The following is a 26,161-nucleotide window of genomic DNA, read 5'->3' as shown; positions in this document are numbered from 1 at the left end:
GAAAGTGCTTATTTTGCGGTGCTATCACCTGTTGTGACGCACCTTTGTTGTACCTTTGTCGAGGTCTGTGGTAGTGGTTCTACGGCATGTCTGTCAGAGGTTTAAGTCTCATTATAGTTGACAGATGTCGCTAATCCGTCGAACGAAAAAAAAAGAAGTCTTTAAGATTCTAATCTATGAACTCTATTGAGCAAAAAAAGTGTTGATAATTCTTTCCCCCTCCATCTCCCAATATACCGGACCGGTCATTGTGTGTAACACGGTACTTGGGCTTTTCAAAATGCTGCCGAGCTCAAAAGGTCAACAGTCACTGGTCTAGCACAAATATTTCAATATTAATTTTTCATCGCGTGTTTTAATTTAGTCACTGGTTATGTGAAAGGCGTGCCTACTCTGTCAGAAGTAAGTCAATGCTCCGGATCCTAGATGATTTAAATCTCCCTGTTTCGCCTCTAGTTATAGCGCTGTTTTGTTTTTGGCTCTGTGCTGTCTTTTATCAAATATGTTTCCTATGCCCTACAAATTACTGACATGTTGGTCATGACCATACCCGGTAATGTAGCAAATAAAATGACATAATAGTTGAATAATGTAAATAAAATTTGAATAATAATGTAAACTTTAATAGATGGATTCCTGTTTTACTTTTGTTTTCCATTTAAATCAGAAATATGTTAATGGCAATAGACACCTGGTTTTATGGCTTGGTTGTGTTTTTTTGTACAAAGCAAAAAAAAAAAAAAAACAAAAAAAAAATAAGGCATCGATTTCTTGATTTCTGAATTTTAATATGTAATGTAAATTTTAAGTAAAATCTAACCATAAAAAAAACAAATACAAAAAAGCCTTATGGTCAGATCTAACGAAATAACTAAATGCACTGCCCGTAGTGAAGAGCCATAACCCTTCAATGCATTAATTATACTTTATTCTCAGAGCCACTTCACATGGAGGGAATGGTCTTAGAAACTTCGGAGTGGGCTCATTCGATTGAGAATGGAAAGTTCTAGTGCCCTTTTTAACAGTCGAAATTGATCAGAGGGAAATCAAAGGGTAACAGACTATGCGTATGCAGGTTGTCAATAGAGTGTATCAGCAATGTCTTAGGAGCGTCTGAGAAAATTAAGTTGAAACTTTCTGGGTATGCTCATGGTGTTGAAAAAAATACTGAACCGAAATATAATCGAAAGATACTGTGTGTATAGTACTTATTCACAGTGGTACTATTACCACTACCTGTTGTAATGTAGTAATTTTACCTGCTGTTTTTTTTTGTATTACTACTACTACTGACTATTAGTAGACTTGCGACTACTTCTACTGCTCGCGACTTCTATTACTGCTTGTGGCTTTACTACTCCTTGCAACTTCTACTACTATTTGTGACTAGTACTCCTTCTTGCGACTACCACTGCTTCTTGTGACTGCTATTACTACTACTACTTGCGACTAGTGCTACTACCTGCAATAACTACTATTAGTATTACTTAAATTGAAAATTTCCAGGAATCTTGAGGAGGATGTTTAACTAAATCATATGATTTTATATTTTAATAAGTTGTCAAAAGATGTATCTCTTGCATCTCAGAAACTTCTAAGGATATTAAGATGAAACTTTCAGGAATGGCTCAGAGTATTAAGTTAAAACTTCCAGGGAATGTTGAGAGGGATGTTGAAATCAGTCGGAAGACTAAAATGACTTATTTTTTCACATAACAACAAGCATATGGTCACAATAAAGTCAAATAAAAGAGTTTAAAGAGGCTAATATAAAACGGACTGACGGATGCCTCTAAGATAAATTTGTTCTCTTATTTCATAATTTTCATTCTTTTCATTTCGTTTATGTGTAATCTTTTGAACTTTCTCTTGGTAGGATTCTATCGAGAGGAACTTTGGAGTACTCTTGCACCTCCCCTAGAGGTTACTTTTGAACATCCAGGAGGCAATAGTTTTGAGCATCCAGGAGGCAATAATGAGAAATATTCAATTGCCTTTAGGCTTCAGACAAAAAAAAAGAAGAAAAAAAAAAAAAAAAAAACAGCTCTTAGGTAGGTAAAAAAAAATTCTACAGGAAATATGTTCTGCTCAAATTGTGGATAATAAATTTGTTTAAATATTTAGGGCTATCTTCACAACCTCTAATGCTTGAATAATTAGCAACCATGTATGAAGGCAAATCTAAGATGGAAGAAATAGAATAAAAAAAAAATTATATAGAATTTAATTTCTCCTTTGAAACTTCCCTAAATACAATCTTCTTATCGTTAAAATTGCACCCCTCTACCCTTTCTAAGGAAGCAAAATTTAGCTATAGCCTATGTGCAAGGTCGGGGAACAGGAGATTAAAACAGGGTGGTCACAATCAGGGACTGTATAATTATGAATATAAACCCTGGTCATCACCTTGTGATTAAAAGGGATCAATTCATTCCCATTGTTAAAGTACTCTGTAGAATTACCACCTTTGGCTAATTATTCTATGACCTCAGATGATTGGTTAGGTGCGAGGGTCGTTTGTTAATTATATAAAATAACTTTTCAAAACTTCAGTTGTCGAAAACCAGTTGTCGATATATATATATACATATATACATATATATATATATATATATATATATATATATATATATATATATATATATATATATATATATATATATATATAAATATATATATATAAATTATATATATTTTGCGGTATTGCGGAGGTATTACTCCGCAAGGTATTGCGGAGGATATGGACCCCCTTATATACGTAATATTTTATGTTCGTTTTAAGTTTTAATGCTACTCATTACTTCCATGTGAAAAAAAAATGTTTTTTATTTATTTTCTAAGTGTTTTTTTTTAAATGCTTGAAAATCCTGCGCCCCCTTCATGGAAATTCTCTTTCCTCATGATAAATTCCTTCATGGAAAGATCCTCCCATGTAACCCCCGACCCACACCAACCCCAACATGAAAAAGTCCCCTGAAAATGTCTGTACACTTCACAATAACCATTACTATATTACTATACTTACTATAATGTTCAAAGTTTGTAACTTGCAGTCCCTCCCCTGGGGGCTGTGGGGGATTAAGTCGTCCCCAAAGACATGTTTATTTGGTTTTCAACTAAGCTGAACAAGATTGCTGTCTCAAAATTTTGGTCCGGTGACTTTGGGGGAAATGTGCGTGGGAGGGGGCCTAGGTGCCCTCCAATTTTTCGGTCACTTAAATAGGGAACTAGAACTTTTAATTTACGTTAGAATGAGCCCTATCGAGACACTCTAGGACCACTGGATCGATACGATCACCCCTGGAAAAAAACAACAACAACAAATAAACACGCATCTGTGATCTGTCTTCTGGCAAAAAATTCAAAATTCCACATTTTTGTAGATAGGAACTTGAAACTTTTACAGTAGGGTTCTCTGATTCGACGAATTTCATGGTGTGATTTACTTTAAGATTCTATGATTCTTGGGGATGTTTTCCCCCATTTTCTAAAATAAGGCAAATTTTCTCAGGCTCCTAACTTTTTATGGGTAATATTAAACTTGATGAAACATATATATTTGAAATCAACATTAAAATGTGATTCTTTTGATGTAACTATTGTTATCAAAATTCCGTTTTTTAGAGTTTGGGTTACTATTGATCCGGGTCGTTCCTTACTACAGTTCGTTACCACGAACTCTAAAAAAAAAAATTACTTAGCGCTACATTCACCATCCATGGTCATTCATCATGTGTGTCGACCAGTGAAATGAATTGAACCTGTGGATGTCTCCTTCAATATCTATCCTTGTTTGAAGCAGAAAATTTTTCAGGTTTCGTGCAATCCAAAAACTTTATACCGCAGTTGCTTGAAACTTGCTTATTGCTGGGAATCTACCTGTTTAAAATGTACATTAAAGTTAGCCCATTGCTAGAAAACTCTTTTAATTTTATGCATATTGACACCAAAAGTGTGTAGAGTCTGACCCCCAATTTTGGGTCAAGGCTGGAACTCGACATTGTTTTTCCGATAAGTGAAAAATTAAGTATTAGAATGCATTCTTTTTTTAGTAAAAGTCTGGCTGGTGGGCTAGAAATCGGCATTAGACTACCTTATGAATGCATATTGATAAAGTAGTCTATTAATGTGGAGGGTGGAGGTAGGGACTTTTTTTACTTTATAAATAAGGATTTCTGAAGGTATAGTATTATTTATTCCAACCTATTTTGTCTCGTGAATCTAGTTGAAACTCTCAGGAACAGTTTTGTTGGAGAGGAGGCTAAAGGGAGCAAGGTAACTCTAAACTTCATGTTAATTTATTTACAAAAACAATTCGTACAGTTGTGTCGCCATCTTTTTTTTACCGTGTCATTTGAACGACTTTGTTTCTGATGTCTTAGTATTTTAAAGACCATAAAACGTTAGGATCCTTAGGAATATATAACGCATTTGATTTAACTTACAGATGCATTAACTACTCTTTGACCGACGATACGATTCAAATTACTGGTGGATATACTTATGACCCGACTGAAATGGACCATGAGGAATCTCATCATTCCAGAGCAGTGTCTAGTGCCAGGATTAGAAGAAATGGACGAAAAAGTTATTCTTATTTAAGCGAAGATAACTATGAGCTGTTTTGGGCCTTTGAAGATGATTTGGATCTATTCAGTGTAGCTAAGAAATCTACAGAAGAGCGTAAAAGTATTTTGGAATCAATCTCAATCCTTGATAGCAAAGATGGAAGAGTGATAAAAAAGGTATAAAAAAACTATTTAACAGTGATTACTAAACGTTAAATGTGTTTTTTGTTTTATTGAGGTTTTTTCTCAGAAGTAATCAAACTGTTATTAATAAGCTGTATATGAGAGTGCAAAAGGATAATAACAATGCTGAATTAAAAAAAAAATTCATAAAAAATATATTCCTATTCATTTAATCTTATGAGATCTGATAAGACACGATCTTATCTTTTTCATAGACACTCCACGTACCGTATATAATACCTCTTTAACGCCTTTTCTTGTATTTTCTTTCGATTCTTGTTATAGACATAGATGCGTATTTTGTTACGATGTGTTTTGAAATTGTTTGCCATCACTTTCGATTTACTAAGTTCACAGTGCTCTGATATGAAAATGACTATTAACTCTGTTAAGTCAAAAATACTTAGACTGAACCCGCTAAAGAGAGGCTTCATACCCGCTCAAGTTCCTTTCCCTGTTGTGAGTGATGTGAAAATACTAGGTGTAATTTTCTCACATGATTGCACCTTTACTACCCATATTAATAGTGTCACTCGTAAAGCAAACGTATCTCTGCAAACCCTTTCAAAAATGCGTCTCTTCGGGTGCAACGCCCACAGTCTTCTGCGGGCATACCTGTGCTACGTACGCCACATTCTTGAATAAGCCTATCCTGTCTGAGGCCCGTCAGTATTGAGAACCACCTATCTAATGCTGAAACTGGAGTCAGTCCAAAAACGGGCAACCAGGATCATCCTGAGTAACAGGGACATTTCCTACCACAACTCCCAAGCAACCCTTGAACTCCAAAGTTTGGAACTTCGTTTGGGTGAGTTTATCCTGAGGTTTGGCAAAATGATGCTGTCTAACCCTGCTCACCGTGATATTTTACCACCAGAAGCCTTGAAAGTCAGCCGTACGAGACAGATGCTATAATTTGTGCCTGAGCGTGCTATTTGAATAATTGCGTGCTCGGACAAACCGCTACCAGAACTCCTTTGTCCCTTTTTTACGTCAATATATAATAGTGCATAATAACATGTTTTGTATTTCAACATCAAATTAGCCATTTGAGCTACGATTGTTGTTTAAATAAACCTTTCTCTCTCTCTCTCTCTCTCTCATATTTTTCTTGTCATCGGCCCAAGTCTGGCAAAGTGTTTAAAATTAAACAAATTTGAAACGTCAACTTAGATGTTCTTTCTGTCAAGCCCTTCTGAATGTTTCGGACGGCCCCTCGGATCGGAAGTCATCTTCAGATGTAATAAATAGCAGCAGGTATGTCCCTTCCGCAGTTTCGGTTATCCAAATCAGTGATTTTGCTGCTCATTTCACTCCTGTTCTTTCTAAATTTAATCAGTCTTTTCCATTCCGTGTTTTCTTCCTTAATGAATAATACCATTCCTCAAGCTCTTCAGCAAGCTCATATATTGTGAATATGTGGTAGTGATATCTACCGGACTTTGAAGATGGTTAAGAATTAAAGTGCTCTTCATATGAATTTGAATTAAAATAAACTTGGTGGAAGTGACGAACGACTTGAGAGCCATGGCCAATTGGAGTAAAGCCAAGACAGACAGTCTCAGTGAAAGACAAAGCTGGCATTACCCTTTTTCAAAATGGTATAACATGTGTTAGAATCACTTTGTCATTAAGTCCCCATTATTGTTACCGCAAATTCTGCTTAGTTCCTCATAATTTTCTTTAGGGAATCGCAACATAGGTTGTGAAAAAGAAAAGGAAAAAAGATCAGTGTTCCAGTTATCGACCAATTAGTGTCTTGCATTATGAGCAATCTATTTGAATATTCCGTCTTGCCTGAAATTTAGCCTAAATGTGATTTTTCTGATTATACAATTGCTTTCAGAGCAAGTTTTAGTTGTTCTCAAGCCCATTGTATACTTGACCAGCTGTTGGTTTCTGCCAAAAATGCCGCTTTATTTTTGCACGGTGGATATTTTGGGCGCATTTGACCATGATGAACATTTGCAAGCGCTTCATTGCCTAGTTCCAGCAGGTTCTGTTAGTCGTATTGCTTATGCTGATGACGTACTATTAGTTAGCCGTACCAGGTCTGGCCTCGCTAAGAATCTGCATGTTCTGACTGATGCTTTGGGCCAAGTTGGATTTTCTGTAAATGCTTCTAAATAGGAATTCTGCAATTCTAAATGATTCTAATGATAATTCTAAATTTCTAACCTTGTTCCTCCTTTACGTATAGGTACAATGTTACTCGAGTATATTTCAAAGATGCAATGGCTTGGTATTACTTTTTATGTTATTCTTTCGGCTACATGCTCGTCTTTGGTTGCTAGTGCTTTACAGTGTATTAGTATCTCGTATAGTAAAATCTCGCCAAATAGAAGAAGGTACAGACGTTGAGGTTTATGTAAACTTTACCATAGTTTTTGCTCTCCAACATAGTTTTGTTCTGTTTCTTTCTGGTCTCCAGCCTTTCATATGGAATAAAAACCTTCTTCAGATAAGGAGAGGTTTTTTAATATTGTAAATTTTTATTATAATTACCAAGCAGGGTATTACCAAGCAGTCTGCTTGACGACATCACTGAAGGTCAGAGTGCTGATATTCCGAAAAAGATGAGCGCCAGTGATTCTCTCAGTTATTTTTTCCCAGGCTTGTAATCAGGGGACATAGTTGTGTTGTTTCTGTTTTGTATGTATTTCCTTGCAGGTTATAAAAATTTTTGCTTCTTGCGTCTATATAGTTTTTTTTTGTTCTTTACTCGGCTTTCATTTTTGTATTGTTGCGGGTTATAAATAAACTAACTAACTAACGTAAAAGTCCAGTCCACAGAAAATAGTAACTTTGTAGGAGAGAATCTTTGGCGCGTTAGCGCTTTATAGGTTTAAACTGCTGCCGGCACAGACAGTATAGCGTTGCCGAGTATCGTTAGAAAATCCGAAACAAGGTTAAGTTGGGTTTAATTATAGTTATTCAAATCTTCATTTTAGCTAAAATCCAAAATTAAAAGCAAAGAAAAGGAAAAAAATTAGTAAAAGTGTACAAACTATCTCTTTCCTTCTGGCAAAAGTGTACCTTTTTCGTTCCGGCAAAAACAAAAGTAAGGAAAGGGATCAATAAAGTTAATACAAATAATGCTTTTATTGAGTTTTCTTTCCAATAGATTTTGCTTGCTGATCAATAGTTCTTTGGACTGGACTCTAATTGTTGTTGTTGTTGAACTAAAATCTTTTTATTTAATATGTTTTTTCTTTCATCTCAGGTAAATCTCAAATTAGAAGAAAATCTTGTAAAGAGGATTGCCCTTTTGAAGTCTTCTGGGGCTCATATTCTATTTGATTACTTGACTCTCAGTATAGAATTCCCTTCCTCACATTATACTGTTCTTCGATTGGTGGAAAAAATAACGGACGGTGATGAAGCCCAAATAAAATTAAGAAAACGAAAAGCTGAATTGAGTTGTGTTCGTGGCGAGCGCCAAAGTACTAGAAACATACGTCCTGTGGATCGTTTAATTCTTTGATATTTGCCCAAAGTTCACGTATATGTGATTTGGCAGAAACACGCAGTTTCCGTATTGTTGTAAGTTCATGCGTCAAGATGGTTCAACGGCTACATCGAAATATTTTAGTTGGGAAAATCGCATTTAATTAAGAATAATCTGTATATATATATATATATATATATATATATATATATATATATATATATATATATATATATATATATATGTACATATATATATATATATATATATATATATATATATATATATATATATATATATATATATATATATATATATATATGGTAAAAATTGTAATGCGCTAATAAACAGTTTCTGTTTATTGGTTTATTTTGTATGTTCTGTCTCTCCCTCCTCCTCTGGCAAGGTGGGGTTATTAATCCCCTTTTTCGTCAAATTCTATAGTGCTGTGATTTAGAAAAAAAAAATATTCCTTCCTTTACAGAGGAAGTAATATTTCCATTAAAATGTTGTGAATTTGTCGATTGTGAGAATAATTCGCTAGCTGAAAGATAAATATACCATTTCATTGACATTTCCATATTATCTACAAACACAATAATTGCTACCCGACGCAAATTTTATTTGGAGTGCTTAAGGTGATACGTGATTTCCTTGTATTTTTTTTTTCGTATCTTTCAGAAAAAAGTATACCATTCAGTTGGAAATTCTATGCAAAGTTGATAATTAAAAGCCATCTATTCCAAATGGATTGATTTTTGATGATCAACTAAGATAGACTTCTTAATTTAATTTTGTTGTAATGTCACCATTTTTGAACATAGTCAATAATTTTCGTTTAAGATTGTATAGCTGACTCAAATGTCAACAGATTATTGATTTTTTGAAAGCTGTTGAGCCCTTTCTAGTTATCTCGTCTTTTTTAAATGTAGACTTTAAGTGTGATTTTTATCTTGTTTTAGCATATAATCGTGGAGTTAACTGACTATTCAAGCAAAATTAATAGGCCTCTGTTTACAACTAATTAGAATTTAAACGAGTATTACCAGGATCACGACAAAAGTTACAGCAAAATAAAAAAACAAGTTCTATTTGAATTGCAGTTTTACCATCGGAAGTTTCATTAATAGTAGTGTACGAAGAAAACGGCAAAAAATCAACTGTTTTGCAGTTGTTTCATTAGAAAGCTTGTCTTCGTTTTACTTGCAAAATTTTTAAATAAAAAAAAAGCGGAAATATTATTTACCAATCATTAAGAAGCATAGCATCTTTCTTTTCTTTTTACTCAATAAATTTATGACCACAAAAAAAGAAGCGACATTTTATGCAAACTTTTTTTTAATTCTCAAATCGACTGATAAGTCTTGCTTAAATTTCGAAAGTTTTAATTTTTATCTTTAAATCAAACTTTAGTTTTTTAAATGTGTACAGATAAAATTACCTCTTTGATCTTTTTTTGATAGTTACTAGGAAACTAAATTAGGCTGCGATCGGTTGTTAAAATCCACGGTAATCTTTAAAAAGAAGCCAATCAGGATTGAATTACTAAAATTTAAAAGATGATAGGTTATGCCAAAAAGAATGTTTACATGACAGAAGAACAACTGGGAACACACTCTTAGTTTCACTGGAATTTTTATTTTGTCTCTAATTGTATTCTTTTCAAATCTGAAAGACGACACTTAAATTTTGTTGATTAGAGTTGGTTGAAATCAATAGTTAAAAGTCTCAATTTTTCAAGTTTGCTTTGGTGAACCTTACAGGAACCTGTTTGGTTCTGGTTAACATCACTGTGATCCGTAAGGTTGAAAAATTGTTTTGAAGATCGTGGCTATCTTTGTAGAAAACCACGTACAATGTCATCCGCCAAGATGGACGACATAACCATCAAGTAATTGATAATATTATTGACCTTGTTTTGAAAATAGTCAAGGCATTTTACCATAAATTTCTAATTTCAAAGCTTAACTAACCGCAAAAGTCCATTTTCATATGGTTCATTCTGTTACCATTCAATAGCTTCGTCAAATTAGTTTTCAACGGTTTTTGTTTATTCCTTTTTAATCAAAATACGAGAATTTTGAGTTTTGTTTCCTATTGACCCTTTTTAGATAGTAGATGGAATCGACTTTTTACTTATTTTTTAAATTTTATCGTCTAAGCCGTTGGCAGATTCTTCGTAGATGACTGTGTGAGTTGGAAGCGTATATATTAGAAGAATGCATAAATAATTATTATAGTTGTAAATGTAATAAGTGCTATTATTTGTATTAAGCTGTCATAACTTCCTATTTTCCTATGTATGTGTACTTAGATGAAACACTGGTTCTTGATTAAATGCATTTATTTTCTATCTTAAAAAAAAAACAATATAGTCGATCAACCTTAAGAAAGACAAACTAGCCTTTTGTTACTGATAGTACTCTACTTTAGATGGAAACAATTTTCTACCCTTTTCTTATTATTAAAGTCTTACTGCAAGCAAAACCAAATGAAAGACATGTAGTTGGGTTTTTATTTTTTTATGTTTTAGATAATGTGAGCCATAAAAAAGGAAAAAGAGGGCTTCATTCCGATTTCAGAATGAGAATTAGAAAAAATAAACTTCAATGCTAAAAAGAAGACTGAAAAGTCCATCATGTGACCCAAACGCACATTAGATAATTCACTCAGTTACAGTGGTTATTATTTTATATTGGATTTCTGATCCATCTGGCCACTGGTTCTTGATTAAATGCATTTATTTTTTATCTTAAACAAAAAAATAATTAAAAAAAAACCCAATTTTATCGGAAATGCCTGGCAGTTCCTTTCGTAAATCTTAAGTACGCAACTAATATATTGGGTGTGTGTCCCTCAAGCTGATAAGATCATTTGCTCTATCGACACTGAACAATGTTCGACCCTCTAGCAATCCAGCGCAACTAAATATTTAAATATTCAAATGTATTTTGCTATTCTGTAATATAACATACACGATAAGTTAATGGGAATTTAGAGGAACGTCAAAGCGTGTAACTCCAAGAACGAAAACTCAAGTTGTGAGCCCCTAAAGTTAATTTATAAATTATAAGCTTGTAGAGCTTCTTGTAAAACCAAGTCTGTTTTTTATCAGGTCTTCTCGCAATTCAGAATGACAGAAGAGGATTATCTTAGGAAGCTATAACATGGGGACCTGGCATTTGTTTCCTTTTTTGTCAAGGAAAAAGGAGACATACTGCATAAAATGGAATAATTTTGAATTTGCTCGGAATACCTAGATTTAGTTTATACCACTGAAAAAAAGCATAAAAATTAGGTTCAGAACATGTTCTCTTTATCCCCATTAGCCTCATCCATCAGAGCGACTACAGCCGACAAACCCTTTTTTCCGTTTATGGCTAAAATAATTTTTCCTTCACCTAGTATTTTAGCTTTAGGGAGGATAGGATATAGCTGTCTATTAAGATTTGCCGTCATTAACTTCTTTCAAGTTATTAAAGGCCATGCCAGTATAACTAATTTCCATCTAAAGTAAGTTAAAGAAACGCATCTAAAGTAAGTTAAAGAAACGGTTTGTAATAATGCCCCTTTTTGAAACCCAACTTAGAAAATAGAAAAAAACCACAGGAAATACTTTTTAAAATATCATTGCAAATTAATACCTATTTTTTTCATCACAAAGCCGAAAAAGAAAGATTTAAAAAATACAATGCAGCTTCATCAGTTAGTTTGCAGCCCAATAAAAGAAACGAAAGCGCCGAAGATTTCCAACTTAGCCGTTATGTTGAATAAAATAAACATTACTAAGCTTTTTTTCCTCTACAAACTGCAAAACTGACTAAACAATATAAAAAAGGCTATACAAGAACAGAAGGGGCTAATATAGCACAACTAGTCTATACATTCAGCTTTGTTCGAGTGAGTGCACATAATAGGGACAAACAGAGGCATAAATAGCCCCATTAAAAGGTGTTAATTCCATTAAAGGGCATAAATAAAACAAAAAGACTATTTTTATTGTCTTTTTCAAAATTTTCGCTGTGAAGACGTGATCATTTGCCTACTGAATTCCTCTTCAGCCGCCAAATGGCTTCGATAGTTGGCTACTTTTTCTTTCAGTTTCAGCATATGTTCCATCGATTCAGCTAGAACATCTTCAAGTTGCTGGGAATATGCTAAAAATAAAAAAAAATAAAAGAAGAAGAAAAGTGACAATTACATGCAATAAAATACACAAGTACACACTGACTTTATTAAAGGGAATATTAAAAGAATTAATTACAGTTATAGCGATTGGTTTCATTTCTAAAAAATTATAATTTAGGTTAATCATTCCTGTTTCGATTTCCCATGTAAAATTTCTGGAAGCTTGTATTTCTTTGTACTTCACCGCAAGATTAAGATAGAGATGCCATTCGACAGCGAAGACTGCGTTCTTGAGAATGTCTATTTCATTTTTTTTTTCTTTTTCATCATTTCTTATAATCATGCAAAAACCCTGTAAGTACTTTGAAAAAGTAGGGTCTCTTTAAAAATCTTGCATTTCTTTATCTTCGATCAAAATAAAAAGATATATAAACCGTTGCATTCAGCACTTTCTGATCTATTTACTTACGAGGTTAAAATTACAACATTGCTGAAGTTTGTCTTTAAAAAGCAGTTTCAAGTTCTATAAAAAACAGAAAATCAAGAATATTCAAATTATCTCAGAGGGCAGATAGGTGCTAAATTCCGGTTTATCGTCAGGAGATTCAATGCAGTGGGTGGTTTTGGGGAGAGAACTAATACGATTGGGTGTACGCAGAATAGCTTTTGTGTATCTTTTTCGGCCGTGTCAACTATTGTTAAGAACTTTTAAAAGATAATGGGTAACAAGAAAGCAGCAGCGCTGAAAAACAGGAGAGTTGGGACAGTTCCCAAGGTAAGTTCATTTCCTTCTATATTTTTTTTACAGTTATGAACGTAGTAATTGAATCCTTACTTTCAGTTAAAAAAAACTAGTTTTTTTATTTACTTAAATAAAAAGGGATTTAGGAATTAAAGTTTTTTACTGAAAGGGAAGGACATAAAACGATAAGAATAATTCCTTGCTGTTCATGCTAATGATTTTTAGTTAATAAAAGCTTCTTATTAGAATAAGCATCCCTTATGTTTTAGGATACGTTCTCAAGAATTGGGACAAAAAGTTAAACTTAGCTTGAGGAGCAAGCCTAATATAAGGATTATATTAAGGACCAATTTTTGTTCTTCTTAAATTTTAATGTTGCTCTTTATTTTCAGTTTAAAAAACTAATTAAAAAAAAAATTATTTCTTGTCATTTTTCCAAATAATGTTAAGAAATGTGCCACCTCTTTTTGAAAACCTCTCTCTACGAAGGGGGGGGGGGGCTTCCTTTCAGCCCCCTCCCTATTAAAACCCCTATTAGAGTAAATTCCGCATAAATTTAGATTTCTTGTTTATTCTTGATTTCATTTTTTCCCTTTTCTCACAATTAGTCTCCATATAAACTGTCTTTTTAGTTCTTTTTCAGAAGTGGAAAGAAGATTTGGACAATGTTATTCAGGTACATGGCAAGGAAGCTCGAGACCTGGCTATGTCTGATGGCAGAATTTCAGAAGATGGTATACCGTATACTAGAGTTATTTTGGACGCCGGGTGGGATAAAAGGACGAAAGGGCACGACTACAATGCAAAATCTGGCCATGCCATAATTTTTAACTATTATACCAAAAATGTTTTATTTGTGAGCTCTAAGAATAGATATTGCTACATTTGCTCTTGTGCCAGAACTAAAAAAGTGCCCCCTCTAGATCACTTTAGCTACCTTAACTGGAACGGGTCTTCTTCAGGAATGGAGCAGGATATGATGGTAGAGGGTTTTGTGCTTAGTATCTTAATTCATGGGCTACGATATTTACAATTTATTGGTGATGGAGATTCTATTGTACATCAACGCCTTATAGAGCGCGTGACCTATGGAAAGGGAATTGTGAAGCATGAATGTTCTAACCATGTTCCTAAGAATTTTATAGGGGATTTATATAGCCTCGCCAAAACCAATTCTCCAAAATCTTGACAAAGAGCTGCATATCAAGTCTTATTAAAAATCTTCGTTGTGCAATAAAAACGGACCGAGAAGATGGGGGCTCTGTAGATAATTTAAAAAATCTACTAAGAAATGTGCCGTCTCATGTATTTGGGGACCACAAGCTCTTCTGGGTGCAGCAAATCAGGCAATGTTTAAGGGAAACTGTCAAGAGTTCCTACAATAGTTAGAGAAGCAGTCAATGACAAGCTTCAAAAAGTCATTCGCAAGGCCCCCAGCCTATTTACCGAGGCCACCACAAATATAGCAGAGACTTTTATGAGAACTGTTGTCAAATTCTTAGGTCACAAACAGGTTTGCCGTTCCAAGCGAAATTCCCACAGAGTACGTGTGACAGCAGAAGCCCTTGCAAATTCTCTTGGGAACAAGTGGCACTCATACACATATAAGTGTTTTTGGCAGAAGCCCAAGTAAAAAAATCAAGAATTTTTCTGCTAAGCGGGAAAAAATGGTGCAATGTGCAAGGCGTCTGATTCCATCTTCATATGAAAGGCATGGAGGCAGGTACAAGGCACGTCAATCCAGCAATGGTAGCAGTGTCCGAGGCGAATTGCCAAAAAATGATTCAGAATATGGCCCAAATTGCCAAACTCCAGATCTTCTGCCTACAGAATTTGAGGCTGCCAAACAATTATATTTGAGAAAAATGAAACCATCTATTGACCAGCTCAAGAAGTTGCCCGTTATTACGGCTGGTCAGGCTGATAATCCCAAATGGATTTCTCAAAGAATGGAAACTATTTCAAGCACACGGTTCCGTTCTATCCGTGTTCGTAGGCCTGCCACATCTTCGGCAAGGCTTGTCAAAGAAATAGTAACATGGAAACAAATGTATTGTAACTGGCAAATGAATCACGGAGTTGATTGAGAGCCAATTGCAATCGCGTATTTTGAAAGTAAAAAGGGCCAAGTTGTTCAAAGATCGAATGATTTTGGCCTTTTTGCTGATAAAGAAAGATGATGGCTTGTAACTTCTCCTGACGGGATATGTGACTCTGGACTTGTTGAAGTTAAAACAATAACAAATATTCAAGCAGACAAAACAATAAAAGAAGCTGCACAAGGAAATTTAGTGAGTGGTTTTTCCCTTAGGTGGGATCCTGTTGAGAGGATCCCAGGAACATAAATATTATTACCAAATACAGGGTCAGCTTAATATCGTAGACAAAGAAATTTGCTTTCTAATTGCCTTTGTTGACGAAAATGATTTTAAAATTGTCGAGGTCCAACGTGACACAGAATTCTGGAAAAAGATGTTGCCAAAACTGGTCTACTTTTGGGAACATTGCTTACTGCCCGAGCTTATTGACTCAAGACTCGTATGAAATATGGGCGTTCGTGAGCTTCCTGAGGTCATAGAAACTCAATCGAAAATGAAAGCAAAAAAAGATTATCTCTGTGAAAAAAACGGTAAATTGACGAAACTTAATTTTTATTTTATGCACTTACGTTTACAGGACTTCTAAACAGACGAAAACGCAGTCTATTTTTCCTTTTATTATCCTAAGAACTCTTCTTTATTTCTGTCAGTTTATACACTTCAGTTTTGTATCTGAAAGTTTTTTACCTTTTTTTTAAATGATGCCTAATAGAAACCAACTCATGTTTTTCTCTCCCTCATCCTCTTGTTTTATTTATTAATATATTTTATTCAACGTTTATTATTTGTATTTGATTAGTATTTATTTTTTTTTTTGGGGGGGAGGCATTGTACGGAGAAAAAATTCAGTTATTTTCGTTATACAACCACCGACCGCTTATAACGATTAAAAAGCAACAGATACAGTGTTGCTCAGCTGCAAACCTTTTTCTTTTGTATTCTAATCGTCCTCAACTCCAATCAATCTTTTGCATTGCTTTTCAATTCTGAAACCCACCGTGGTTCCAAAAATTCTCTATTAGTTCTCTCTTTTATTATTTTATTTATGTCTGTGAGTTTGTGTCTGATTAGTATTTGTTACCGAGGGGGGGGGGGGGGGGTGTTTAATGTTTATTAAATACAAAGACAAATTTTTCAACTAAAAGTAAGGAACATCATTAAAACTTAAACAAACAGAAATTATTACGTATATGGATGCCCCAACTAAATACCTCGCTCTTTACTCTAAAGTTTTTTAGAACTTTCAAAAACTTCTGATTCTAAACCGCTCATGTGCTTTAGAAGTCGATCGGAATTGGGACAAGGAGTCTTACTTTAGCTTAAAGAGCAAATTATGAAGAAGGTAGCAACCCCCCTCATATACGTAATAGTTTCTATTATTTTTAAGTTTTAATGATTTTCCTTACTTTTAGTTGAAAAAAAAAAAACATTTTGTATTTAATTTGTGACCGTTTAGATTGACTTATATCCCAAGATATAAATTTCTATGAAATTCTTTTAGAAGTAAATAAAAACCAAAAAACAATAATTCTTATAGAAATAAAACATATGCTCTTTTTTTAACCCTGATGTTGTGTTAATTGTATCTCGAATATTAGGTACAGGTTATTTCTGGGCTTATTTATTTATTTTAGTATATATATATATATATATAATTATAACCAGCAAAGTTTTTTGCTGCACGCTACTCTCCAGACTCTGTTTAACCCGGTTACATAAGAATAATATTGATCACTTCCCAATTTATGTTTGTGTATTCATTTAAAAAAAAAAATTACGTCTGGTAATTTTACGTTTGTGCTATAAGGATTTAAATTTTTCTCGCGGTAAAGTTGATGGATAAATGTTATAAATTAGTAGAATTTAGATAAGATGCTAGCAATAATTTGGTTATTTTGATTATTGAGTCTATGTAGGTTGTCCATTTTACTTCTATTTTTACGCATCTGAAATGATAATTTTACGCATATTTTGATCATTATCAAAGCTGTAATCAAATGTCATTCCGAAGAGTCTATGTAAGCGCCAAGTTATACCTATTTCTGTTGACGCCGTGTGGAATACAATTTTGTAACTGAAATCGAAGCCAATTGATTTAAATGGGATTAGTAAGATCCCGTGTTTTTTTCTAGATGATTGTTTTATTTATTTATTTTTATCTCTTTCTTTTTGCAATTCATTACTCAATTTTTGTCTTGCTATTTATAATGGGTTAAAAATAAATTATTATTAAGTACCCTCCAATTTTTTTGGTCAATTAAAAGGAGTACTAGGGTTTTTAATTTTTGTTCAAATGAACCCTCTTTGATCTTTTTGGACCATTGGTCCTATGCGATCAACCCTGGGAAGAAAAACATAAAAAATAAACAGGTATCCGTGATCTTTTTGTGGCAACAAAATTCCATATTTTTGCAGATGGAAGCTTGAAATCTATGCAGGACCAGATTCTGGTTTTCTGATACGCTGAATCTGATGTTGCAAATTTCAATTTCAAGACTTCTTAATTTTTCAGAAGTGTTTCCCCTTTTTCAGGAATCAGTTGAATCTTTCAGGCTAATAACTTTTGATGGGTATCAATAAATCGTATTTATTTGAAATGAGCATAAGTCGAATTTTAATGTATCTTTTTATATCAAAATGTCATTTTAGTTTTGATTACTATTTAACCGAGCCCCTCCTTACTTACAGTTCATTATCACGAACTCTAACTGTTTTCCAGCAGCGCATATTTCCGCGTAGTGTTTTAATCGTCATCAATTGAAAAAACGATCAGACAATCTTTTGGCTATTTGTTTGAATTATAAACTCGCCATGGATCTAAAATCCTCTATTAGCTCTCTTTTATTTATTTATTACAACCATTGAATGTTTATGATCTGGTGTTGATTATTATTTGTGGCATAAGGTGATAGAGTTTCTATGGGTGTCAGCTACGCACGCTTCTCCTCCAACCTAATCTATTTAAAGCCTCCATCTTTACACCCTCCCAGGAAGCTCCCATTTTCTTTAAATCTTTATTTATGACATCCTCCCAACCCAGACAAGAAAGACCTGCTTTCCGTGTAGCCCCAGACGTTTGGCCAAAAAGGACAATCTTCGGTAATCTATCATACGTCATCCGTAGAATGTGGCCTAGCCATCTCAACTTTTCTTTCATTATAGCCCTAGAAAGCGGGATTGAACCACATTTTTCGTACAACCTACTGTTTGAAATACGGTCAGTCAGCCGGGTACCCAGAACAATCCGTAGGCAATTTCTCTGGAAAGCATCTAGTAAATTTTCCTCTGCTTTTCGGAGCGCCCATGCTTACGAGCCATATTTGACCACTGTCATCACTGTAACTTCTAATATTCTAATCTTGGTTTGCAGACTTATCTTTCTAAACTTCCAAACTTTTTTTTCAAACAGTTCGTGGAAACGAACTGTAGTAAGGAGCGACCCAGCTCAATAGTAAACGAAACTATAAAAAACGGAATTTTGATGATAAAAGATACATCAAAAGAATTGAATTTTCAAGCTGATTTTAAATATACAAGTTTCATCAAATTTAATCTTAGTCATCAAAAGTTACGAGTACGAGAAAATTTGCCTTATTTTGTAAAATAGGGGGAAACACTCCCTAAAAGTCAAAGAATCTTAACGAAAATCATACCATCGCATTCAGCGTATCATAGAATCTTATAGCAAAAATTTCAAGCTCCTATCTACAAAAATGTGGAATTTCGTGTTTTTTGCCAGAAGAAAGATCACGGGTGCGTGTTTATTTGTTTTTTTTTGTTTTTTTTTTTCAAGGGTCATCGTATTGACCAAGTGATCCTAGAATGTCACAAGAGGGCTGATTCTAATGGAAATGAAAGGTTCTAGTGCCCTTTTTAAGTGACCAAACAATTGGATGGCACCTAGGCCCCCTCCCCCGCTCATTTTTTCCCAAAGTCAACGGATCAAAATTTTGAGATAGCCATTTTGTTCTGCATAGTCGAAAACCGTAATAACTATGTGTTTGGGATGACTCACTCCCCGACAGTCCCCGGGGGAGGGGCTGCAAGTTACAAACTTTGTCCAGTGTTTACATACAGTAATGGTTATTGGGAAGTATACAGACGTTTTCAGGTTTTTTTTTGGTTTGGGGTTGGGTTGAGGGGAGGGGGCTATGTGGGAGGATCTTTCCTTGGAGGAATGTCATGGGGGAAGAGAAATTCAATGAAAAGGGCGCGGGATTTTCTAGAATTACTATAAAAAACAATGAAAAAATAAACCTGAAAGTTTTTTCAATTGAAAGTAAGGAGTAGCATTAAAACTTAAAACGAACAGAGATTATTACGCATATGAGGGGTTCTAAAAATACTTTAGCATAAAGAGCGAGGTATTTTTGGAGGAGATAAATACCTTGCTCTTTATGCTAAAGTATTTTTAGTAATTTCAACTATTTATTCTACGGCCTATCTGATTCAGGGATCATTCTTAAAGAATTGGGACAAAACTTAAGATTTAGTGTAAAGAGCGAGGTATTAACGAGGGGACAAACCCCCTCATATACATAATAAAAAATATAAGAATATAAAAGTTTGTTACGTAAATTGATTATTAAGTTACGTATATATTTTACTAATAAAAACGCTCGTTAAAAACTAAAAGTTCTAGTTGCCTTTTTCAGTAACCGAAAAATTGGAGGGCAACTAGGCCTCCTTCCCCACCCCTTATTTCTCAAAATCGTCTGATAAAAAGTAAGAGAAAGCCATTTAGCCAAAAAAAAAAATAATATGCAAATTTCATTTTAATAATTTATGTGCGGAGAGCCAAAATCAAAAATGCATTAATTCAAAAACGTTCAGAAATCAAATAAAAAAACTAGTTTTTTTTAACTGAAAGTAAGGAGAGATATTAAAAAACTTAAAACGAAAAGGAATTACTCCGTAGATGAAATGGGTTATTCCCTCCACGTTCCCTCGCTCTTTACGCTAAAGTTTGACTCTTTGCCACAATTCTACTTTTTAAAACAATTAAAAACTTTAGCGTAAAGAGCGAGGCGTTGAGGAGGGTACAACCCATTTCATATACGGAGTAATTCCTGTTCGTTTTAAATTTTAATGTCGCTTCTTACTTTCAGTTAAAAAAAACTAGTTTTTTTTAATTTAATAACTGTGAAAAAAACACCCTGAGCCTTAGCTATTCTACTTTTAACATCTTCACTGCTCCCAGTGCTATTTAATAGACATGAAAAACATTCCATGAGAGGGAGTAGGAATATTATACAATTTATATAAACTTCAGAAGAGAATTTGTATCTTTTTAACTTGTCTCCCAAAAGTCATCGGTTCCAATTCTAACAGCTTTTTGATGTTTGTCTTATCAAAAGCCGTCGGGAAACAAACATTTTCAACAATACCTATCCTTCCCTCTCTTTCTCTTATTGAACTATTATAATTTTTTACTTAATTCTTATTAATGTTTTACGAGTATTCGTATTCTTCCCCCTTTTCAGGACGTAAAGCCTTTATGGATTAGTGAATTATGTTGTGTTGATGATATTTGTAGTTTTTTACTTGAAAATATATTTAATATTATTCTAAAATTTGAGAAACAGAAATAGAATCTGTTTTTGTTGCTTTCCATTGGCCATTTAGTAGGCAAGAAAAATCTGCCTATGAGAACTGGAAGGGGGGGGGGAGTATTGGAACATATGTAAATTTTCGAGAGGAAATTGTAAGTTTAAGAGAAAAAATTCTCTTGCCGTTATCTATCTAAAGACCACTGACAAAAATGAAAAAAAGTAACTTAAGTTTTTTGTACAGATTCTTTTATCTTAAATTCTGATCAGATTAACCCGTCGGGTTGTTTTCCCGCCGGTAAAAATATAAAATTCTCTTGTTATGTCTTTAGCTAAGAATGATTTTTATTGGTTGATTTAGACCCGCCTTACATTTTAATTTTGACCAATAAGGAAAATGGGGTGAAATTTTAAAAAGTTTGATCAGCACTTCCTAGCGGGATTTATTAGTCTTGTGCAAGAGGAATTAAATACCTTAAGACAAAGATTTGTAAGATTTTCGGAGGATTCCTTGGTCAGTTTTGTGAGAATTTCCATCTGAGCTTGGTGGCTAAGCGCGCCTTTCCATTTTTCATTCTTGTCCACTAATTCAAAGCGGTAACTTCCACCTTAACGGAATTTCCTAGCTAGTTGTTGATAGAATTAGGAAGTTATTTGATACTAGGGTTACACCTAGAATTTGATTCTAAAGATATACCTAGGTTATACTTAAAAAAAGGAAGTCATATGATTCTAGGGTTACGAACAGAAATTATTGCGTATATGAAAGATGTTGACCTTTTCACTTCGTTTTAAGTTGACGTTGCTCCTTGACGTTTCTGATCGTTTTTGAATAATACCGGGAAATCTGGCTCTGTCTCCATGAAAATCTCCAGTACTTTTTACGCCACTCATTCAAGTTTACAATCTGTAAATCTCTAGAACAAACCGGTTTCTTTGTTACTTTAGAAAAAATGTGTCTAGTAGAGCAGGGGTGTAACGTATATATATACATATATATATATATACACACACACACACACACATATATATATATATATAAAAATATATATATATATATATATATATATATATATATATATATATATATATATATATATATATATATATATATATATATATATATATATATATCAAATAAAATAAGCCAATAGTTCCTTCAAAGTAACAAAAACTTCAGACTTTACCAAGATAATAAACTTTTCTTTAGACAAATAAATGGATATTTTAGAGAAATTTCAAAAACGTAAAAACAAAAGGAATAAAAAAATTCAGTTTTACCATCAACATCATAATCAACTTCATTAGTCATTGCTAAAAGCTGTGAGCAGGCTGTTTGCCATCGAGGAAAATTCTCTACAACTTGTTTGTGGGTGTCAAGAACGTCTTCTTCCATTTGCTGAAGATGAGAGACAGCCTCGTGGAACTGGTACATATCAGCTGAGAGTTCACCCTCCTAAAAATCAGGAGAAAGACTCATTGGTGTGAATTACGGATTCTTTGGGCCCAGCAATTATTATGATCTAATGGATTCAACGTTTCGAGATGGAAATAAAACTCGAGCATTGCTTAGTCTACTGCATATAAGGGTTTTTAGTAAATACCTGTACAGTCTTCCCTTGTACACTTGTATAGTTGCACTAAAAAATTCCTGGGTATAAAAATTACTTCAATTTACTATTGCATGTTTCGAATCATTTGTGCTCTGGCCTCCGGGGGCTGCATGCATCAGATGCCCAGTGGTGGCATTTTTTTTTATCACTGATTAAATTTGCATTCTTGACGATTTGGTTCAATGCTACCATAAGGATGCCCAGTAACGCCAAGGGAGTTGGGAGCCCCTTAATCCATTTTGTCACTTAAAAAGGAACATTTTGTCACTTAAAAAGGATACAGCAATTTAGGGTTCACAAACGATCAAGCTCTTTTTTTAGTTTATCTGTGCCATACGATGTGGCCAAGAAAAAACACACTGAGGACATATAACTGTTTACTCTATGATAGCACGTAGACTATGATAACTTTCATGAAATCAAATACAATACTCACCTAAAATGCTTTATGCCATTTTCAATTGAAATACAGCTTTTCTATGACCGAATAATGCAGATTTACGCTGCAAATACCCCCTCAACTTATTGGTTTAACTATAGTTTTGACATACATTGTTGATGAAGGCTACGAAAACAAGGATATTTAATTTTGCTAGTAGTTTTAAATAATTTTTAGTGAAGTATAAAGTTTCCTAACAAAGAGCAAGGATGAATTGCACGAATATAATAAATTAGGAAACTATAGAAGTATCGGATATATGTAGCTTTAACATAACTTTCATTTAAACTTAAAAATAAAACTTAAAATTTAAATATAAAATTTAATAATAATAAATTTAAGTAAATAATAAATAATAATAATAAATAAATAATACATTTTTATTTAAATATAAAATTAATAATATAAAATTTAAATATAAAACTTAAAATTTTAAAAACATAAGGATTTTCTATGAGTTCCGAAACTTACCAGTTGCCCGGATTCATTGCCTCGAAAACTCTAAATCAAAAACAATATTATTTACGTGCTACTTATCCCCTCCATCGTGTATATACATTTACGTGTCATACAAATAATAATCAAAGAGTAAATACCAAACATTACGCAAACTTTAACTGAAAAGATGCACACTACGCAAGCAAACTACCGTGCATGTTTTCCGAAACATCAATCACCAATAATACTTAGGGCAAGAAATATTAATAGACTTACATCAGAGGAACAACGATTCCAGACCTGATAAAAGAAGAATAAGAATAAGTTTCATCCCTGTTTTAAATCAACACAACAAAGCACTCCAGGATCCCATTCCGTCGGGACACAAAGGGAACAACTTCTTTACGGTTGAAATTTTCCTATGAATGGCTTCCATAATTTTGTGCTTGTAGTTGTGAAGGATATTTGTAATAAAAAAAGAATGATTCCTCTTAAAAGTGTTGGGAGGCCCCCTATTTACAAACAGTTTTACTCCTTCAAAGAAGCACTATAAAATTACGCGATAGTTTAATGTGTTTGAAAATGACCTTCTTACCAATCCCCCCTCCAAACATCAGTAAAATATATCTTATCTTTCAATTTTGACCTTTTTGGTGTATGTATGAATTAAAAGCAGTTGACTAAAGTAATACTATTCATTTTGCCTAGTTAATTCAAAAATGTCTGCGTATGAGTCGTAAAATAGTAACGACTGGTAAAAAGTACTCTTACCATGGGTTAGAGTAATAGCTATATGTAGAAGTAACCGTCGGACAGAAGTATTGTATAAATATAATACCAGTGTTTCCAAGTGGTAGTCTTGGCACTACAAATACTCTTCAAATGACAGTTAATGAAGTGATTAAGATCACTCGATTCAGATTCTGGAACAATCTACAGTGGCCACAGTGTAAAAGTGCTAATATACCCCTCATACATTCTAGAAATTGTTGCTTATCCATGCTTTATCAATGGTACCAGATTAGCAGTTAATCAAGTTTCGATGCTTTAAAAGACTATTCTGAAATATACCGTAAAACTGATTTCGTTCAATTGTTACGGTCTAAACAAGACACACTATTCTAAACGAGAGACCTAAGAAACACGGACAATTTGACAAGCAATCATGTCCGAAAGATTAAATTAAAAACTGCCATCATAAAACAATACCTGCCCAACTCCATTTTGCCAGATAATGCATGAGAAAAATGGAAGATCATAGCCTAATAATTGCAGTCATTGAGTTCGACCCCCCCCCCTCTCTAACTCTCTCAAAGGGTTGAGCCTGTAAGCACCTCTGATTATAATCAATCTTTTCTGCAGGGCACCAGAGAAATAACAAATACTTATTTCAATCTTTTCCATTATGTTAAAATACGGTTAGTATCCTACTTTTATATAGCACTTGAATAAGCCTGAAATTGTCGACAATTAATAATGAAATGAAAATGAAAATGCCGACAGATGAAATTTCATACTTTTACATTTGGACATGTGGTTATCTTAACCCAATGTTTGAAAGAGTTATATAAATTGCTTATGTTTGGGAGAGATAAGTCCAGCATAAAGGTTGAAAAACCTCATGACACTGATCAGCGTTCAATCAAAGTTCGTAAATACAATTGTAAAATATAGACAAAATTCAGAAGCTCCAAAAGAAAATTTCCACCTTGAAACTTCCAGTTTAAAAAGCCAATAAGGTAAAAACATGTTGCTATACATAGATAGCAGATTGAGTTAAAACACATCCAAAAGCTTTAAAGAGCTATCAATTAAATAATCGAGACACTGCTCAAAAATTTTCAGCCGAAAAAAAGCTAAACTTTATGATGAATCTACCGCTTCAATACCCATATCCGTCTAAGCTCTTCCAGATTAATAAATCATCGCCTCCCCCTCCACCTAAAAATATGGTTTAGTCTTCAAATATTTCTCAATTTCTTTCAGTAATATTTTATTAGATTTTCCACCTTTTTTCAAGTTTTTATTTTTAAATACAGAACAAGATAAAGAGACATCCAATTACTATGTAAACTGCCTAATATTTAAATAAAAGACATCTATTTCAAATGATTGCTCGTGGCTTATCTCCTTAAGAATCAATTTAACAGAGCAAATAATTTAATCTAGTTCTTCCAAATACATCTCGATTTTATCTAGTTTAATCTAGGTGTTCCAAATACACCTAAGCATTTTATTCTGAATAATGTATCCTTATTATAAAAGCAATAGCGATATTAGTTTAATTTTATATCAAGATTACGACGCCATCATCTACTTATTGATACATCACCGGTCTTGGCAATCAATAAAATTTTAGGATAAGACCAGCATGGGTCACCTTGTCACGGTTGCCACCTGTAGCAAGAAAGTGCTATTTTAGCACTATTTTATTATGTGTAACACGTACTCAGGACTGCTAAAATACCACGAAAGTGTTCTAATTACCACCATTACAGTCAATTTTTCGACTATAGCACCGAAAATCACTGTGAAATGCCTAAATTTGGGCAATTGCAGCACTTTAGAAACTGATCAAGGCGGCAACCTTGCACCTTGTGCAATCTAGTATGCCCAGTTTTGCAACGTAAGCAATATTATTACTGAGGGTCAAATTCAACCAGGTCCACAAGATAAACAATGGAGAAGATTCAAAAAAGAAGATACATTGAGGGTTTTGACGATAGTAAACCAATCATTTGATGCCTTGGTTAATTTGGGTTCTAAGAAAATTATTTAGAGTTCAATAGCATTTTGTTCGGTTTTAGATTAATCTTTTTTTTTTTTTTGGGGGGGGGGGGGGTATGCTTTTGTCTTTTATAAGGCTTTGCTAAAAAAAAGTAAAAGGTGGACTTCGTTAGATTGGCTTCTGAATGCTCCATATCGTTAATAAAATTCAGCAATAAGAACGAAAA

General features: G+C 33.6%; 2 protein-coding genes across 5 annotated transcripts in view; one reads left to right on the top strand and one right to left on the bottom strand.

Moving 5' to 3' along the window:
* The window catches only part of LOC136034804 (uncharacterized), a 55,283-nt gene extending 44,494 nt beyond the window's left edge, over positions 1–10,789 (top strand). Inside the window, exons 8-9 of the mRNA XM_065716220.1 lie at positions 4,448–4,745; positions 7,975–10,789. Of these exons, the coding sequence (XP_065572292.1) occupies positions 4,448–4,745; positions 7,975–8,235 (559 nt within the window). The 3' untranslated portion in view covers positions 8,236–10,789. The remainder of the gene's footprint in view (positions 1–4,447; positions 4,746–7,974) is intronic.
* Positions 10,526–26,161, bottom strand: part of LOC136034803 (kinesin-like protein KIF2A) — a 101,956-nt gene continuing 86,320 nt past the window's right edge. For 2 of the 4 annotated variants that reach the window (XM_065716215.1, XM_065716217.1), the window contains 3 exons: positions 23,484–23,507; positions 21,999–22,173; positions 10,526–12,356 (listed from right to left, as the gene is read on the bottom strand). In XM_065716215.1, the coding sequence (XP_065572287.1) occupies positions 12,208–12,356; positions 21,999–22,173; positions 23,484–23,507 (348 nt within the window). In that variant the 3' untranslated portion in view covers positions 10,526–12,207. The remainder of the gene's footprint in view (positions 12,357–21,998; positions 22,174–23,483; positions 23,508–26,161) is intronic. The other 2 variants (XM_065716216.1, XM_065716218.1) reach the window with 1 other exon arrangement.

Source organism: Artemia franciscana, chromosome 13 (assembly GCF_032884065.1).
Source record: "Artemia franciscana chromosome 13, ASM3288406v1, whole genome shotgun sequence".
Taxonomy (NCBI): domain Eukaryota; kingdom Metazoa; phylum Arthropoda; class Branchiopoda; order Anostraca; family Artemiidae; genus Artemia; species Artemia franciscana.
This window is presented reverse-complemented; position numbering and strand designations above follow the sequence as displayed.